Here is an 18,164-nt window from a genome sequence, read left to right as displayed (position 1 = left end):
TATGTAATCTAATAGTAAAAGAGTAGATATTTCAATGGTGAGATATTTCTGCTTGTGTATTTAAAATTACAGTAGAAGTGTTATATCAGAGTGTCATATCTGTAATAGAGGCCGCCAAGACACTTGTCTTAAAGGGTTCTCTGATGCAAGATTGAGTGAACTTCACTGTGCCATTTTCCTCAGATCCTTTTAAGAAATAATTATGGCATAAGAAAAGACAGCAGCAAGTTGGAGACCTTTTTAATATTTAGTCTAGATAATTTAGAAATGGGTAAAGTCGAAGGGATGGTAAGGGATTTTTACTGTGATACAACCTCCGTAGCTAATTAATCTCAATACAGTATATGTTAAAGGCTGAAAGGTTTTGCTCTCAGTCCACTGTTTAGTCATATGTAAGCTTCCATATCTTGCCAACTAAATGCAATTCTGTTTATGCAAATGATGAGTGTTTTATTTGAGAAGCAGTTGTAATATATTTCTATGTAGTTGTAGGAGAGTTATTTTTAAATTGCATTGTGGTTAGCTAAAAGAAGCATTTGGGATGCGGAACTCTAATTAGAATACAAACAACTGCTAAAAAAAATCCAAACAAACAAGAAAGCAAAGCATTATTAATTTATTATTATTATCACCATCATCGCCGTTTAGGGCCCCAGAACCACAGAGACCTCAAGTGAAGCCATCTGAAGACATAGTACGTTCAAATCACTATGATCCTGAGGAAGATGAAGAGTACTATCGAAAGCAGCTTTCATACTTTGATCGCAGAAGTTTTGAAAATAAGCCTTCTACACAGGTTCCTGCCTCCCATCACCCTGAGCCTGTTAAGCCAGTACATCCTCAGAATCAACTGAACTTTACTAACTATTCTAAGTAAGATCTTTCATATTATCTTGTCTTATTCATTTGTTTCTAAAGTGAGGTGGAATTTAGGAGTAAATCTGAACTTACTGTGTATGAATTTCTATAACCACCAAGATAGATGTCCAGGTACCTGATTAAAAAGCATAGCTTTTGTGTAACAAAGACCGTTTTAGTGTCAAGAACATTTATTTGTTTGAAGTTAGTCTGAAAACATAAAATTATTGAATTTGTGTCTTGGCTGAATTTAATGAAATATAGAGACTTCTGGAGCCGAACAGTTTATTTTACTGGCCCTTAGACCCACATGCAGTGCAATGTAGAGAGTTTTTCTCTTAGCGTAAGGTATGCTGAGCAATTAAATATCTTCCAGAAAAGAGGTTCGAACTCCATTGCAGTTCTAAGTAACTTTGTTCTGCAGGCACAAACTTAAACAAATCAGCCATAAGATGTTTACTAAGACTAGAGCAACTTCATTACATGTTTTGGATGTGATGATGCTAGACGTCTTTCTCTGTAGATGGAAACATCTTTTTCCTGTATTGGATGACTTCTTTGATTTGGAACATTTGTACAGAAACTGTATGAAAGCTCCAACACAAATTTAGCTCACATATGGGGTGTGGGTGTGTGTGGGTGTATGTGCGTGCACACACACATTTTTACTACGTTCTCTGTTTTTTAATTGAGAACTTCACCAGGTAGTCAGTAGGCTTTCCCAAGCTCTTTCAGTAGTTTAGGATGTCTGGTTCCTAGTCACTTGTTCTACCCATTTACCTTATTGTGACCTCCAGTGTCTGGAGTAGTGGACTGAGTCACGGCAACCTGGTTTTTATTCCTAACTCTGACACTTCACCTCTCTGACCTTCACTTTCTCCATTTGAAAATGATACCTTTTTCACAGGTTTTGTGTGTGCTGAGGGATTTTAGGGAAATTTTAGAACAATCACAGCACTAGACCAACGGTGGGTGAATTCACTAAAGTTCAGTGTTAGATACAATTACAGAGTAAAGATAGTGTAGGTACATTATCAGGGAAAGAACAAGAATCTGTGGGAAAACAGCAGTCCATGAGTTGAGGCTTGATACATAAAATTCCAAATGATTTACTGAATTTGCTGCATGATACCTTTTAAAGGTGGGGGGAGAGGAGAACCTAAAATTTCAAAAGTCAACCAAGTATATTATACAAAGCAAAAAAGGAAAAATCTTACTGAATGGTATGAATCATCTAGTTACTAGCTGGCTACTTGTCTAGGTAGGAGATCTGCAATGATCTACTTTGTTTGCTCCTCCCACATGATACTAAAGGAGGAGAGGAATGTGTTCAGTGACCCATGATCTTTGCTTCCCAGGTAGCTGTGAATCCCCTTTATTTTTCATCCTACCCTATATCTTCTGAAAGAAAGAAACAGACTTCAACCACCTACCAGTTATTGATAGAGGAAAGGAGTCCCTTTCTTTGTTTCCAGACATTATAAGAAGTGACCTAAACAGCTCAGCTGGCCCCCAGAAGTCTACTAGGGCTTTCAGCCTTGTGCTGTCAAAGCAAAACTGGGGAATTTTCTTGCCCCTTGGAGTGTACGCCCTGAGCAAGTGATTCCATCACCATACAGCAAAACCCTGAGGAACAGTGGTTGGCAGTGGTGATACCTCAAGGAGGTTCTGTAAGTTTTTTAATTAATATTTGTAAAGGTTTTTAATATCCATAATGAAAAGAACTATACTAATGCAAACAGCAATATGTTTATCCTCCTTATAAATGGCTTTACTGTAACTTACTTGCTGAGCATACTAAAATATGTATGCACATCTGAAAGTTCAAAATAGCAATGTCTTTGTGAACTGGAAGAGCATGATGAATAAATGCATCTGTTTAATGGCTCAGAATTCAAATTAGGTGCCCCAGAGCAGCTGGCACCTGAGCAGGGCACTGAAAAGGGGACCATTTTCACTTCTGCTTCACACCTGAATGTGTCCCATGACATTTCCATTCTTTGGTGGTAGTTCTGAGCTATTTGTTTTTCTGTGTGTGTTGTTGAGGGTAACTTCAGGCCTCAATATACAGAAAAGTGACATAAAACGGCTACAAAGAAAAGTAGTGTTGCCATGTATGGGACTGAGACAGCTTGAGTATTCAGAAATGATAGAGAAAGCTGCTCTCTCTTGTGAAAGAGTACTAACCATTAGAAGACCAAGAAAGGGATACACATGGGAAAGAATATAAGAAAACATACCAGGAAGAGTGGAAAATTGATGGAGACAGTAAGACTAGAAAAGCAAGGAAATGAATTAGACAATATGCTTCCTAGTACTGACTCTTAAGACATACCTTTGTGTGTATGTGTGCACATAAGATACTGTTCGCAAGTTAGAGGTTTTTGTTTTAATGAGTGTTCCCTCTTACTCAGCCAATTTCTAGACCATGCTCTGAGGCTTGGTTGGTAACTTTCTCCAAAATATTCATGCGTTGGTCACAACTCCATATATGTCATTATTTTTCCAAAAATAAATGTGGGGCTAATTGGTGGTGATGATGGGAAATTGTTTACAGGTCTGCAACCTCTTGTTTTTGAGTAATCCATATATCTTGTTTTTGAGGAATCAATTCTTTTTTTAAAAAAAGATGTAGCTAACGCTACTAAAACAAATCTCAAATATTCATCAGTTAACTTAAAAAGTTGTTGATATTTTGCAATTTATATAAGCAGGCTTGCTAGAATTTGATTTTTACTTTTTTATAATTTCACTGCATATCAATGCTTACTTTTAAGGGTTTTTTCAATTTTTATCAATTTAAATTTTCATAGTTGGGAGAAATTATGGGGAGGTCAGACAATTATTTAATGGCATGGAGGTTGAGATTCAAAAAGTTAAATCTTTTAACCACTAAAACACAAACTGTCAGCATTACAGGTCAAAATACACAAACTAATTATCCTTAATTCAAACTCTGATAAATTCTCAAGAATCACTTTTCTTTGCTGCTCTGTAAATTTTGATTATTATCAATGAAAATATTTTATTGGTTTGTGTGTGTACAGTGAAATCTGTTTACTGACCTTTATTGATTAAAAATCTAGACCTTATGTATAAGTGTCTGTCAACACTGAGCACATCAGATCTTCAGTGAGTTAAGTTTCAGAGTAGCAGCCGTGTTAGTCTGTATTCGCAAAAAGAAAAGGAGTACTTGTGGCACCTTAGAGACTAACCAATTTATTTGAGCATAAGCTTTCGTGAGCTACAGCTCACTTCATCGGATGCATTCAGTGGAAAATACAGTGGGGAGATTTATATACATAGAGAACATGAAACAATGGGTGTTACCATACACACTGTAACGAGAGTGATCACTTAAGGTGAGCTATTACCAGCAGGAGAGCAGGGGGGACCTGTTGTAGTGATAATCAGGGTGGGCCATTTCCAGCAGTTGACAAGGACATCTGAGGAACAGTGGGGGGGGGGGGGGGCAGGGGAAGGGAGTAAACATGGGGAAATAGTTTTACTTTGTGTAGTGACCCATCCACTCCCAGTCTCTATTCAAGCCTAAGTTAATTGTATCCAATTTGCAAATGAATTCCAATTCAGCAGTCTCTCCTTGGAGTCTGTTTTTGAAGTTTTTGTTGTTGAAGAATTGCAACTTTTAGGTCTGTAATCGAGTGACCAGAGAGATTGAAGTGTTCTCCAACTGGTTTTTGAATGTTAAAATTCTTGATGTCTGATTTGTGTCCATTTATTCTTTTACATAGAGACTGTCTGGTTTGACCAATGTACATGGCAGAGGGGCATTGCTGGCGCATGATGGCATCTATCACATTGGTAGATGTGCAGGTGAACGAGCTCTGATGGTGTGGCTGATGTGATTAGGGCCTATGATGATGTCCCCTGAATAGATATGTGGACACAGTTGGCAACGGGCTTTGTTGCAAGGATAGGTTCCTGGGTTAGTGGTTCTGTTGTGTGGTGTGTGGTTGCTGGTGAGTATTTGCTTCAGGTTGGGGGGCTGTCTGTAAGCAAGGACTGGCCTGTCTCCCAAGATCTGTGAGAGTGATGGGTCGTCCTTCAGGATAGGTTGTAGATCCTTGATGATGTGTTGGAGAGGTTGGAACCCTGACCTGGGGTATTCTATCTGCTACCCAAGATCCATAAACCTGGAAATCCTGGACACCCCATCATCTCAGGCATTGGCACTCTGACAGCAGGATTGTCTGGCTATGTAGACTCCCTTCTCAGGCCCTACGCTACCAGCACTTCCACCTATCTTTGAGACACCACTGACTTCCTGAGGAAACTACAATCCATCGGTGATCTTCCTGAAAACACCGTCCTGGCCACTATGGATGGAGAAGCCCTCTACACCAACATTCCACATGAAGATGTACTACAAGCCGTCAGGAACAGTATCCCCAATAATGTCACGGCAGACCTGATGGCTGAACTTTGTGACTTTGTCCTCCCCCACAACTCTTTCACATTTGAGGACAATGTATACCTTCAAATCAGCAGCACTGCTATGGGTACGCACATGGCCCCACAGTATGCCAACATTTTTATGGCTGACTTAGAACAACGCTTCCTCAGCTCTCGTCCCCTAATGCCCCTACTCTACTTGTGCTACATTGATGACATCTTCATCATCTGGACCCATGGAAAAGAAGCTCTTGAGGAATTCCACCCTGATGTCAACAATTTCCATCCCACCATCAACCTCAGCCTGGACCAGTCCACACAAGAGATCCACTTCCTGGACACTACGGTGCTAATAAGCGATGGTCACATAAACACCACCCTATACTGGAAACCTACTGACCGCTATTCCTACCTACATGCCTCCAGCTTTCATCCAGACCACACCACATGATCCATTGTCTACAGCCAAGCTCGACGATACAACCGCATTTGCTTCAACCCCTCAGACAGAGACAAACACCTACAAGATCTCTCTCAAGCATTCTTACAACTACAATACCCACCTGCTGAAGTGAAGAAACAGATTGACAGAGCCAGAAGAGTACTCAGAAGTTACCTACTACAGGACAGGCCCAACAAAGAAAATAACAGAACGCCACTAGCCATCACCTTCAGCCCACAACTAAAACCTCTCCACACCCCTCCCCCCCCCCCCCCCCCACACACACGTTCTGGTTAAACCCTGGATTTGTGCTGGAAATGGCCTACCTTGATTATCATACACATTGTAAGGAGAGTGATCGCTTTAGATAAGCTGTTACCAGCAGGAGAGTGGGGTGGGGGGAGAAAACCTTTTGAAGTGATAAACACCCAATGTTTCATGTTCTCTGTGTATATACATCTCCCCTCTGTATTTTCCACTGCATGCATCCGATGAAGTGAGCTGTAGTTCACGAAAGCTTATGCTCAAATAAATTGGTTAGTCTCTAAGGTGCCACAAGTACTCCCTTTCTTTTTGCGAATACAGACTAACAGGGCTGCTACTCTGAAACCTATCAGGTGTTCTTGTCAACTGCTGGAAATGGCCCACCTTGATTATCACTACAATAGGTCCTCCTCCCCCCCCTTCCCCTCCTGCTTGTAATAGCTCACCTTAAGTGATCACTCTGGTTACAGTGTGTATGGTAACACTCATTGTTTCATGTTCTCTATGTATATAAATCTCCCCACTGTATTTTCCACTGAATGCATCCGATGAAGTGAGCTGTAGCTCACGAAAGCTTATGCTCAAATAAATTTGTTAATCTCTAAAGTGCCACAAGTACTTCTTTTCAATGAGCTAAATCACTCTAGTTAATAACGAAGGTTCGTGGTAGAAATGAGGCAGGAGTGTAACGAAAAATAGTTTTCAAACCAAACCACAGTACTGAAATGCATTTTAATAGCTTTCTTCTCTGGATGATTCATGACAAACACTAGAAATGGGAGGAACCTAAAAAAAGTCTCTAATGGTACCTTAATATCCCTCTTCCATTAAGGTTTTTTGTTGTTAATATTGTTATAGTAACTTCTAAATAATAGTTTGTACAACTTGAGGAATTAAAAAAATAGTTAGAACTGGGCAAAGATGGCCAAAAATACTCTCCACAAATAACCACTTTTAAAAATTTACTTGGCCGTGCTTGTGCCCCTGTTTGTGTTCACCTTTAATGAAAATACATGTGCCTTTACTGGTGTGAATCTTCACCGATTGCCAGTTTCAACATCTACATGAATATGTGCATAAGCTGAATTTTAAATCTGTATAAATGAATATTGGCATAGGAAGCAGTTGTGGTCAGAGAATGAAAACAGTGTCCTGGTGCTATTTTGGTCATTCACAATTAATGCAGCTTGAATTACTACCCTGGAAAATCCAGGGACCTGTTTGCAATCTGTGCAGAGGTGCAAAAGTTTGCAATAAATAAATAAATAAAAATTTTATTAAAATATTTGAGGAAATCCTGATCTGTGAGTAGAAAGAGGCTCCATTAGATAAATCATTCATGAAAAATTATTGGTTCAGCTCCATTTATAATAAATTAGTGTATAAAAAGAACAAAGCAGCAGTTTGAGTTAAGGTGTTTTGAAATGTTGTTTCTCTGTTAAGCTTTTATGACAATCCAAGTAGTCTTAGACAAAGCAGCACAAATTTTACTAGAAAGCTAGTTTCCCCAGTACAATTTAAAATAAGTACAGTAACTGCTGTTTGATAATTCAGTGAGCTTGTGCAAGTTTGCATAGTTAACATCAAAATGTTTGTTATTCAGGCACCAAATTTAACTGACCTCCAGCAATTGCCCTACACTGATGGGGAATGTTCTACGAATGCAAAGTATATATTGAGAGAGAAATGAGTATACACTCTTATGTGGCTTTGCAGTATCAATGAACAAGTGCTATAGTTCCTCATCTGTAATCTTTTGTGCTGCCATCATAGATGCTTGCATTTAAACAAACTGAGGTTAGTGTCTGTTCTTTTAGAAGAAATTCACATTTACCAAACAGAAAATGGTGAAATCTGAGAGGATGAACATTCTGACTTGTAAGAGGGAAATGCAAACAAATAACTGTAAACAAAATAACAACTTTAGGTGGGAGTAGTAATGGCTGAGCAAAGTCAGGCCTGGCTGAGCTGTAAGATTTCATCAGAATTTAACAGGACACTTACTGTGCTCTGGAGATGAGGGACTAAGTTGTTGGTGCTGTTCGCAAATAGGCAATTCTGTCATAAAATTGTCTTTTGGATCTCAGTTAAGTTGTCAGGTTCAAGACAGTTTTTCAAAGAGCAGAGAAAAAAAATTAGAGATTGGATCTTTTTCCTAAAAGCTTTTGTCTACTTTCACAGTGAGCTCTTGGCAGTGTTCCTGATATCACTGTAGAAAAGCAGGTGGTGGGTAAATGAGGTAGGAATGGATAATACAGGAGGGAAATTCTTGGTTTTTTTAAAAAAAATTGAAACATTTTAAAGACAAAAGTGACCCACCACTTGGGATTAATTCATCTACATTAGCTATTGTAATTAAACGGTCACTGCAGTACAGTAAGGGGCATTTCACTAGGCAAGTATTTCGCTATTCTTTGTCCACTGTCGATAAAAGGGCTATGATAAAAGGGCAGCAAAAGTGTAATGATACTAGAACTGCATGGTGGTATTAACAGGGAAAGGGGAAATACGTATGCATAAAACCACCATGTAATGGTGTTCATTGATCGTATTACTGAAGAGAAAAGGGGGGAAATACTATAACACATAAACAGCATCATGATGGGTCAGATTTTCAAAAGTACCTAGGAACTGAAGTCCCATTGGCTTTCAATGGGATTTAGGAGCTTTTCAAATATGTGATCTAGTCTCCTAAGTCAAGTAGGCACTTCGGAAAACTTTACCCATTATCCTAAACTCTATTAGCATGGGGATTGTATTAGTAATTTTAATTAAATTCACGAGAGTTAATGGTTAACGTTTCAACAACAATGATGTGGTTATGGGAAGGGGGAGGCATTTTCATCTCTTCTCTTCACATTTCCGATTGGGGAAAATAGCTTTTGGGCTGAAATTCCTGTGGTGCTAATCCGGATGCTTTTAAGGAAGAGAGTAGCTTTTCAGTATGTGATCTTCATGTATTCTATTCAGACTTTGTAAGGGGACCTACTAGAGTATTTAACATTTTAAAATAAACCTCTGAAGCTGTTGGAGAGGGAGGGCCTTCTGAGGACATCTTAAAAGTAGAGCCACCTAAGAGATCTGACATGAATGCATTGTGTACAGTTAAATGCGACAGCACTTTGGGTTTGGTGGTTTTGCATATTAAAATCATGATCTGTGTTCATCCCAATATCCAGTTATTTTTGCTAATGTTTTATGATATTTGGCTTTTCTTACTCACCAATAGCAAGAAAGTGACTTAAATATTTTTGCACAAATCTCATATAGTATATAGACGATTAGCCACTGATAGATAAGAAATTACTAATCCAACAAGTAATGGAGTGGTGGTGTTAAAGAAACTCTGAGCCTAGAATGAATGTCTACTCCTCCGCCCCTCCCAGTTTATATTTACCTCATGAAGGCACCTTGCACATCTAGATATCTGCTGTATGAAATGTCTATTTTTATAAATTTCTTGGCAACTTGCTTTGAAAAACCACATAGAAGCTCTGATCCTGAGGAGAGGCTCCTGCTTAGCTTTATGCAGTGTGAATAGCCCCATTGAAGTCAACAGGACTTTTGCTATGCCTCAGGTTAAACATTTGTATAAGTCTTTGTAGGGCCATAATCTTAAAATAATTTTAATATTTAGACAGGAGCAGTGCATTTTGGTCAGATGCAACACAGTTGTTTATGACAAGCCAAAGTTAAATACTGACATGAGTCTTCTGTGTGAGGATTCACATAATTATGAATTTCTAATGCTATAACTCAGCACTTGTCTTATTGATGGTTTTTGTATTTAGAAGAAATGTACGTTTTTGGATCTGGGCTTACAGTTTCACTGTACATCGGGTAGGCAGACTCCATTAATTTTAAAATATTTTTCATCCATTGACTGACAAATTTTGTATTAATATTTTATATACATTTTCCTGCCCCTAACAAATTTACATAGCTGTTTTGGAAACAAAATAGACTAGTAAAGTAAGTAATAAAATCTGTCTGCTTGGTAACAGTAAACTCTCTACTGTAAGCAAACTTATCTATTTAGCAGTTTGAATGGTTTGGTGTTCCTTTATAAGAAATGTCAAGTTGTAACTTTACATTTGAAAGAATCTCACGTTACAGGTTCAGCACTGAGAAATGTATGTGTACAAATGTTTTTATTCATCATATTTATGTTCACCAATCAGGCATTCTTCATGGGGAAATCAAGCCAAAAAGTCCATTTTAGAAAATATGTGGCACCAGTGAAGCTCCTTTGTAAGGGTAATGTCACATTTGTGTCTTCTAGTTGTCAGAAGTTGTAGTACATGGAATAGTTTTGTCTCTTCCCTCTTCTCCTTTGCTTTATAGGCCTGTTGCTTAGGAGAGTATATTCTCAATTATAGACACTAGAGCAAAACTCTCCTTATGCAGTGTGGCCTTTCATTTAAAGGTTGATTGTAAAAGGCTGGTTGTTTTGAACTGTTAGGTTTAGGTCAGGGGTAGGCAACCTATGGCACGCATGCCGAAGGCACCACACAAGCTGATTTTCAGTGGCACGCACACTGCCCGGCTCCTGGCCACCGGTCCGGGGGCTCTGCATTTTAATTTAATTTTAAATGAAGTTTCTTAAACATTTTAAAACCCGTATTTACTTTACATACAACAATAGTTTAGTTATATATTATAGACGTATAGAAAGAGACCTTCTAAAAACATTAAAATGTATTACTGGCACGCAAAACCTTAAATTAGAGTGAATAAATGAAGACTCGGCACACCACTTCTGAAAGGTTGCTGACCCCTGGTTTAGGTCATGTGTTTGAAGGTATTGTTTTACTCAGTCTCGTCTTGCTGTTCACTTTTTCTTTCTCTCATAAGTTTTCTTTCAGAATTATTCTGGTTGCCCTGTAGTGAAGGGGTAATATTAGACCTTGCAAATTTAAAAAGTTCATTGGTGCTCTTTCTGAAACGCTGCTGGCTGTTTCTGGTCAGCTTCATCACTATTCCTGAACAATGAACATGATTTGGCCACCTCTACACTTTGAGGTTAAACTGTGTTCAGCACTCGGTCATTTGCACCTATTGTTAACTTCTTTATCAGCAACTGACAAATTACAGTCTTGTCCACATAAGGTAGAACAAAGATTAAAAATAACATTTGAAAACTTTGTCTCTGAGTTGGGTTTATATCTTAGGATAAAATCATGGCCTTCTCTACCCTGGGAAAACTTATACAAATATTCCTCCAGTTGTGCAGTATGAAAAAAGTGGCTTTATTTTAACAACTTGAACAAATTGTGTAGATTTGTCACAAAAGTAGAAAATGAGTAATATCCATTTCTGTGCACTGTTCTACCACTGAGATGAAAGGATGTTTATTGAAAAGTGGTAGGAGCCATAGTGTAGGTGAGGGACCTGCAGCTGGATATATAACACCATTTTGATTAAATTTACTTTTCAGCAGGCTTAACTAAGAGAGTGGTAAAAGTGAGTCTAGAAGCCAGAGCCACCACTCTACGAAAGTGCTCTGCAGCAGGTTTTGGAACCAGTGAGAATTTTTTGGTAAATTTTTCCCAATGTAGACAGCCTATGAGTTTGATGATCCTTTCATTGGCCCTGGTATCATAAGTAGCTTAATTAAAGTCAGTGTAGCTGGTGTAAAAATGGTGTAAATTAGAGGAGAACAAAGCCTTAACCTCAGATACATTGTGGATGTTCTTACAAGAATATAAACGGGGCAGGGGGGCGGGGGCGGGAATATCTGTACAATTTTATGTAAAACCTGATGAAAGTAAAGATTCCTATTTGAGTTCTGGGTATTCCACACGTGGGTACACATGTGCTTCATGTTTCTGAGATTGGAGATTTCTAGCAAGCAGTGTCTGTTGGTCTGCGCCCATTGCTCTCCTCGTGCTCTGTACTGAGGGCATAAGGGTCAGTCCGGACCCACAGCTCTCCAGGTCCTTCTCACCACAGCATGGCCTGAGTCAGAATCTTCTGTGTCCAAAGCTTCTTCATAACCTTCTTATCTATAAATATATACTTAAAATAGTGAAGTGTTTTTAGTGGATTTTTCCTCATTGTTACAGTGAGCATAGGATAGTTCCTTCCCTACCTACCTCAGGGACCCTACCTTCCTCTCTCTCCCAATCAGGAGAAGAACTGTGGCCAGACTTCTGGAGTTTGTGTCGTCTGCCCCCGTTCCTTCTCCATCAGTGGCTAACACCACCACTGCTTTGGGGAGGCTCACATTGCCACCAAGTGCAGTATCTGACGCTTCCCACCTCCCCAAACACATGAGGGATGGGAGTCCTGTCGGAGCCCCTGGACAGGGCCCTACCAAATTCACGGCCATGAAAAATGCGTCATGGACCGTGAAATCTGGTCTCTCCCTCTGAAATCTCGTCTTTTGTGTGCTTTTAGCCCTATTCTATACCGATTTCACAGTGGAGACCAGAGTTTCTCAAATTGGGGTCCCGATCCAAAAGGGAGTTGCGGGGGTCACAAGGGTTATTTATGCGGGGTTCGTGGTATTGCCACCCTTACTTCTGCACTGCCTTCAGAGTTGGGTGGCCGGAGAGTTGTGGCCGTTGGCCAGGTGCCCAGCTCCAAAGTGCCCTTTTACAATACTGACATCTTCAGATCTTAAAATGAGGATAATTGACTTTTTGCAGTCACAGGCCTTGTTTACTAGCTGTGAGAGTGGCCATCCCAGTCCAATCTCCTCACAGCATTTTTCAGGGTTGGGACTGCGGGTGTCCTGCTTTTATGTTTCATCTTACCCGTATCGGAATGGGCAAAGAGAGTAGCTCTCTCCTTGAGGCAGAACTGAGTGATCTCGCCTCAAAAATCTTTGAGATTTTTTTTTTTTAATCTCAAATTGAGCAGTATTCTGGGGTTCAAATTGGGGGGAACCATAGAATGCACCACGTGGGATCTTGTCCATTCTTTCAGGAAGAGCCAATGTTCTCTTAATTTTCTAGAATGTTCTCTACCCATTTATTCAGTTGCATTACCCATTGCTCCCAGTGCCTTCACAATGAGTTACTGTTTGTTCTTCAGTATGTTGGTTATTCATTGACAATTTCTTTCTGTCAGTGGGAAAAGACTGTCTGATAACTACCAGTCTAGAGCACCCAACATAATGGGGCCCTGATTCTTTCTTGAAGCTTCTACCTGCTACCATAATAAAATAGGAAATAAAAATAAAACTTGTGCATTTAAAATAAAGCTACATTTTTGTGGAATACTCTTCCTTCCAAAGAGATCCTGTTTTCAGATGCAGTCTACATTTTGAAGTCTAAACTGGCTAAGTTTTTTTTTTGTCTATCGAATAGTTATAAATCTGTACTAGGTTAATTTTTTTAAATGTTGTAGTAGAATACTTGTGAATGCCACTATATCAGACTGTAGTCCTACAAGCTGAATGGGTTCGATCAATTGTCAACTACATAGCTAGTAATTGCCTTAAAATAAGTAACCAAAATAAAAACTGAGAGCCACTCATAGATGAGGTGATATCAAAGCTCTTTTCAGTTAGAGGCTAGTTTTCATCTTTGCATCTGATTTATGTGGATTAGAAAGAGAACACTATTTGAATAGCCTCTGTACTTTATTTTATTTTTTTAAATATGACCGACCATAAGTGATGTTTTTGGACAATTTTAAAGTACTCCATAGAGAGGGAAGAGGTCCATTCTCACTGAAATTCGCGCATATTAACATTAAGCGGAGTTGTATGTATGTTGGAAGGAATATTCCCAAATTTTAATTGAAAATGGAGCTAGTAGTAATTTTCAGTTTATTGCATAAATCTTGCTGCTTTCTCAATGATAAAAACAATATTAAACTTTTAGAACAATATACCTGCAGAATATCTGGATAATTCTTCTTTTCGAGTAGTGTCCCTGTGGATGCTCCACTTCAGGTTTTCTACTCCCTGATTGTAGTCCCCAACTCCCCAAGAAAGAAAAAGGGATCACAATAGTAAAGATCAACACAACACAAACCATGAAGTGAGAGAGAGAGAGAGAGAGAGTGTGTGTTTCACCTTTCTTCTCCCAGTAGGCAGAATTAAAATATCATCGTTATTTGGGAGAGTAACTACAGGACATGGTAATGCTGACCAGAAATCTTTTTTTAATGTGTGGACACTGATAATGGAGAGCTGAAAGAGTTTCCCTGGGAATAAGATTGAACTCTTCACTATAAAAACTTTCTCAGCCAGTCATTTGCAGTGCAATACTGACAACAGCATATGTGTAGTAAATAGCCCCAGGATAAGATAAGCATGCATTGCACCTACAGTATATCAAATTCAGAATACTAAAATTCTATTTACAGTCAAGTAGAATGACGGTCTGAAATTCTTTCATTGCACTCTAACTAAGTAGTGGTCAAGATATAATGAAGGTTTCTGTTTCAGTCTGACCTGAACTTATCTACTGTGAGGCCTCACCTGCCTGTAATTCATAGACAAAAGTTTCATATTAAGCATAGCGTCTGATCACTATACATATACATATACAGTAAGGGTCTTGTGTCAGAATGCTAGCTGACTAACTTAATTCTGTCTCTTTGTACAATGTCTTGTCATGTTAACAGTTCTAGGACTAACTCAAAGTATGAAGAAATAATGTGCTTAAGATAGAATGACCATTTTTCTTTCATTCTTCTATTGCTGTTTGCTTTGCCATCACCTAGATTTCTTGGCTCTTACACTAGCTATGACTACTTGAAAAGGAACATCAAGTGGTAAGATTGCCGTTGATGTGAGGATGTTTTAAGGTGTCCTCTCACTGTTACATTTATCACAGGCATTATGTGCACCTAAAATTTTAAACACAATAATTTTGAAAGTAGGTTTAAGTTACGATAGCCAAAAACTATAGGTATTTTTGAAAATTGGCCATTTCCTGAGAAATATTTGAAATTTAAGTTTAAATTGCTTGCTTATTTAACTAGCTAAAATTTATGCACATAAAGCTAGTGAAGCTTAAGCTGATTGCATTTATAATTAAGATGGCATTGTTGAAATATCGGGTGTATTTAGAAGAGTTCTGACAGAAATCAATCTTTCTATAGCACATCCAATTTATGCTTTTTAAAAAAACTAGGTAATTTAAAATTAAACTATTTTTTAATACCTACCTAAATAATAGCACAGTTCTTCAATTGAAAATCCACCCAAACTAAATTGAAAACAAAGGATTTAGAGCAAAACATCACAAAAATACACCCAAAATGTCATCTGCCTTTTGTTTGCCATCTTTTGGTTTGTGTTACTAATCTTTTTAAAGATTCAGTGTTGTCTTGAAATCTCTTGTGCTTATAAATGAATGTTTTGTACTTAGGACTGAATGTTATACAGAAACTGTTAATGTTCATAGGAAGAGATGAAAATTATAGGTATTATAGAAGGAGAAACAATGGTGAATTCAGAAACTGAAAACTTTTGTAAAATTGGACAAGTCAGCCTATTGTTTTTCTTTTATTTCCAACAGGGGGAAGCCTACTGATGCTGAGCCCCCAGATAGACCTGTTGGTGAAAAGCGCTATGAGCCCGTTCCTCAAGTTACTCCTCCTCCCCTACCTCCAGTACAGTATACTCAACCTCAGTCGATTAATAATCCTGTCGTACTACTTCAGGCACATCCCAAGTCTGCACTTTCTGAGGGTATGAAATCTGAAAGTTGGCACGTCTAATAGAATGCAGTGTTGAATTTACGCAAGTGTTCTGTTTGCCTAGCTTCCTATTCTCCAGTACAGACTTAAGTTACTGCACAAACTTTTTAAAATTGAACTATTCAGTTCTTGCACGTGAAGTATCTGTCACAGCGATAATTTCTACCCAAGTTTAAGTAAAAAAATTTAAATTAGTTGGGGAATTAGAACCAATAGGTTCATATAAAAGTGTTGATTAAAGATGCAATCATTTCAATTAATGGGGAATCTTGCTTAGACCACTTACACTTAAAGATACAATAATCTCTATTTGTCAGGGACTTGGATGTATAAGTTAGTACAGTGGCTCTCAACCTTTCCAGACTACTGTATCCTTTTCAGGATTCTGATTTGTCTTGCATACCCCCAGGTTTCATCTCACTTAAAAAATACTTGCTTACAAAATCAGACATAAGAATACAAAAGTATCACAGCACACTATTACTAAAAATTGCTTACTTTCTCATTTTTACCATATAAAATCAATTTGAATGTAAATATTGTGCCTACAGTTCAGTGTATAGTAATACAGAGCAGTATAAGCAAGTCATTGTATGAAATTTTAGTTTGGACTGAGTTCTCTAGTGCTTTTTATGTAGCGTGCTGGTAAACTAGGCAAATATCTAGGTGAGTTGATGTACTCCCTGGAAGACCTCTACATACCCCCAGGTATACACCTACTTCTGGTTGAGAACCACTGACATACAGTAATTACGGGACTTGAACTAGTTGAAATCTGGACCAATCAGCTAATGTTATATTTTTACAATTTGGAGACTCTACTGAGTTCTATGAAAAAATTTGATGGTAGCTGAGCCTCTTGTGGGAAAGATTCCATATTGCAACAACTGTTATATTGTAGTTGATTCCATGTTAGCAGTCTCAACGGAGATAAAGCAGATTAGTCTTCATAGTTATTGTTTTCTCCTTTATAGGCAGTCTCCCAGCTCCTCCTCATCCCCCACAACTCTTTGAGTATGATGTGTTCTCTCTCTCAAGTCCCAAAAATAGAGAATTTTCTACTTTGTTTAGGCAGCCTTAACAAAGAATGTCCTTTGTTTTAGCTCAGGCTTATGATGATGTTGCAGTGTAGCTCATCTGTTGTTTGGTTCCAGCCACTTCAGCTACTTGTGGCTTTGTTTTACTCCATTTCATAAAAAGGTTAGAGCAAATTTGTGCTGTGTAAATTAGGCATATGTTTTATGGAAAGACATGCTGTTTTATGTATGATTTGTACATGTGCTAATACAGGTAACAAAAGTGTAGGCGACATACCACTATGAAGTATACTAGAGTTGGAATTATTATTTGAGATTATTAATATGGGAAACCACTAAAAATTAATTTAACCATAAATTCCTTTATTCAACCCAAAGGCCAAAATAGCACTTATACAATTACTCTAAACCTACCTAAAAAGCCTAAGTAAAGCATTTTACTACATTCAAACAGTAACAAAACACTTACAAGCTTACAAACCAGCAAAACCCAGGGGTTCTTAAACACGTATTGGTTGGCTCAGGTGTGGTCAGACAAGTATTAGCAATGAACCCTTCAATAATTTACTTTTTTTATCCTCTTTAACAAACAAGTGATATGATATTGCCAGTTACTGACTTCAGCTACAAACCAATTTGTGACAGTTTACCCTTATTTCCAGTCTTAATGCAGATAAGATTTCCTTTCTTCCCCTTCTCCTTGCAACAGGTTTTTCCACTGCACCTGGTTCACGTATGCTTTAACACTGGTGTGTTGGCTAGGAAAGGGTCATGTTGGCTCATTTTAAGACAGATTCTCTTTTTTTTGTCTTTTTTAAAACCATCTGCAGTTATCCCTGTTGGCTAGAGAGAGGCCTTCTTTTTAGAAATTTTCACTTCTCTCATTAGCTATTCTTTGAATCAGAAATCCTCCCTATTTTATTCCTTCTGGCCTTATATCTTATTATTTTCAAGGCCTTCATTCTACTTGCTAGTCAGGGCCTTTCTTCACAACACATAAATATATTTTCTTAAGTAAACTTAAGCTAACTCTAATTTTTGAATTTCATATTTGTCCTACAACTAGGAAGCTAGCAGGGCTGACAGCTAAGAAGTACATACCTAAATGTAACACACTTTTTATAGAAGACCAAAACTAGGCTACAAGTCCTACATTTCTTGAAAACTATAAATTCCTATGCCATGGCTGTGTAGGACCAGAAATGGGAAGTAAGCCTTTATATTTCTTAAAAATATAATTTTAATAATGTTTCTTTTAAACAGTAGCTTAATTTCAGTGCTGTTCTGAAACCCTTAATGCTAACTTTGTGAGTAACATATGATCATATCCCACTACATCTACTGCAAATTAGGGCTATCAAGTGATTAAAAAAACTAATTGTAATTAATTGCACTGTTAATAATAGAATACCATTTAAGTATTTTTGGATGTTCTCTACATTTTCAAATATATTGATTTAAATTACAACGCAAAATACAAAGTGTACAGT

The 18,164-nt window shown here is 38.0% G+C and overlaps 1 protein-coding gene across 9 annotated transcripts in view; it reads left to right on the top strand.

The window, feature by feature from the left end:
* The window catches only part of TJP1 (tight junction protein 1), a gene marked incomplete at its 5' end in the record, with an annotated part of 307,681 nt that overhangs the window by 275,099 nt on the left and 14,418 nt on the right, over positions 1–18,164 (top strand). For all 9 annotated transcript variants that reach the window (XM_084642446.1, XM_084642444.1, XM_084642443.1 and 6 more), the window contains 2 exons: positions 649–873; positions 15,457–15,629. In XM_084642446.1, coding sequence (XP_084498572.1) covers positions 649–873; positions 15,457–15,629 — 398 coding nt within the window. The remainder of the gene's footprint in view (positions 1–648; positions 874–15,456; positions 15,630–18,164) is intronic.

This window comes from Lepidochelys olivacea, assembly GCF_965140295.1.
Source record: "Lepidochelys olivacea isolate rLepOli2 genome assembly, chromosome: 10".
Taxonomy (NCBI): Eukaryota; Metazoa; Chordata; order Testudines; family Cheloniidae; genus Lepidochelys; species Lepidochelys olivacea.
This window is presented reverse-complemented; position numbering and strand designations above follow the sequence as displayed.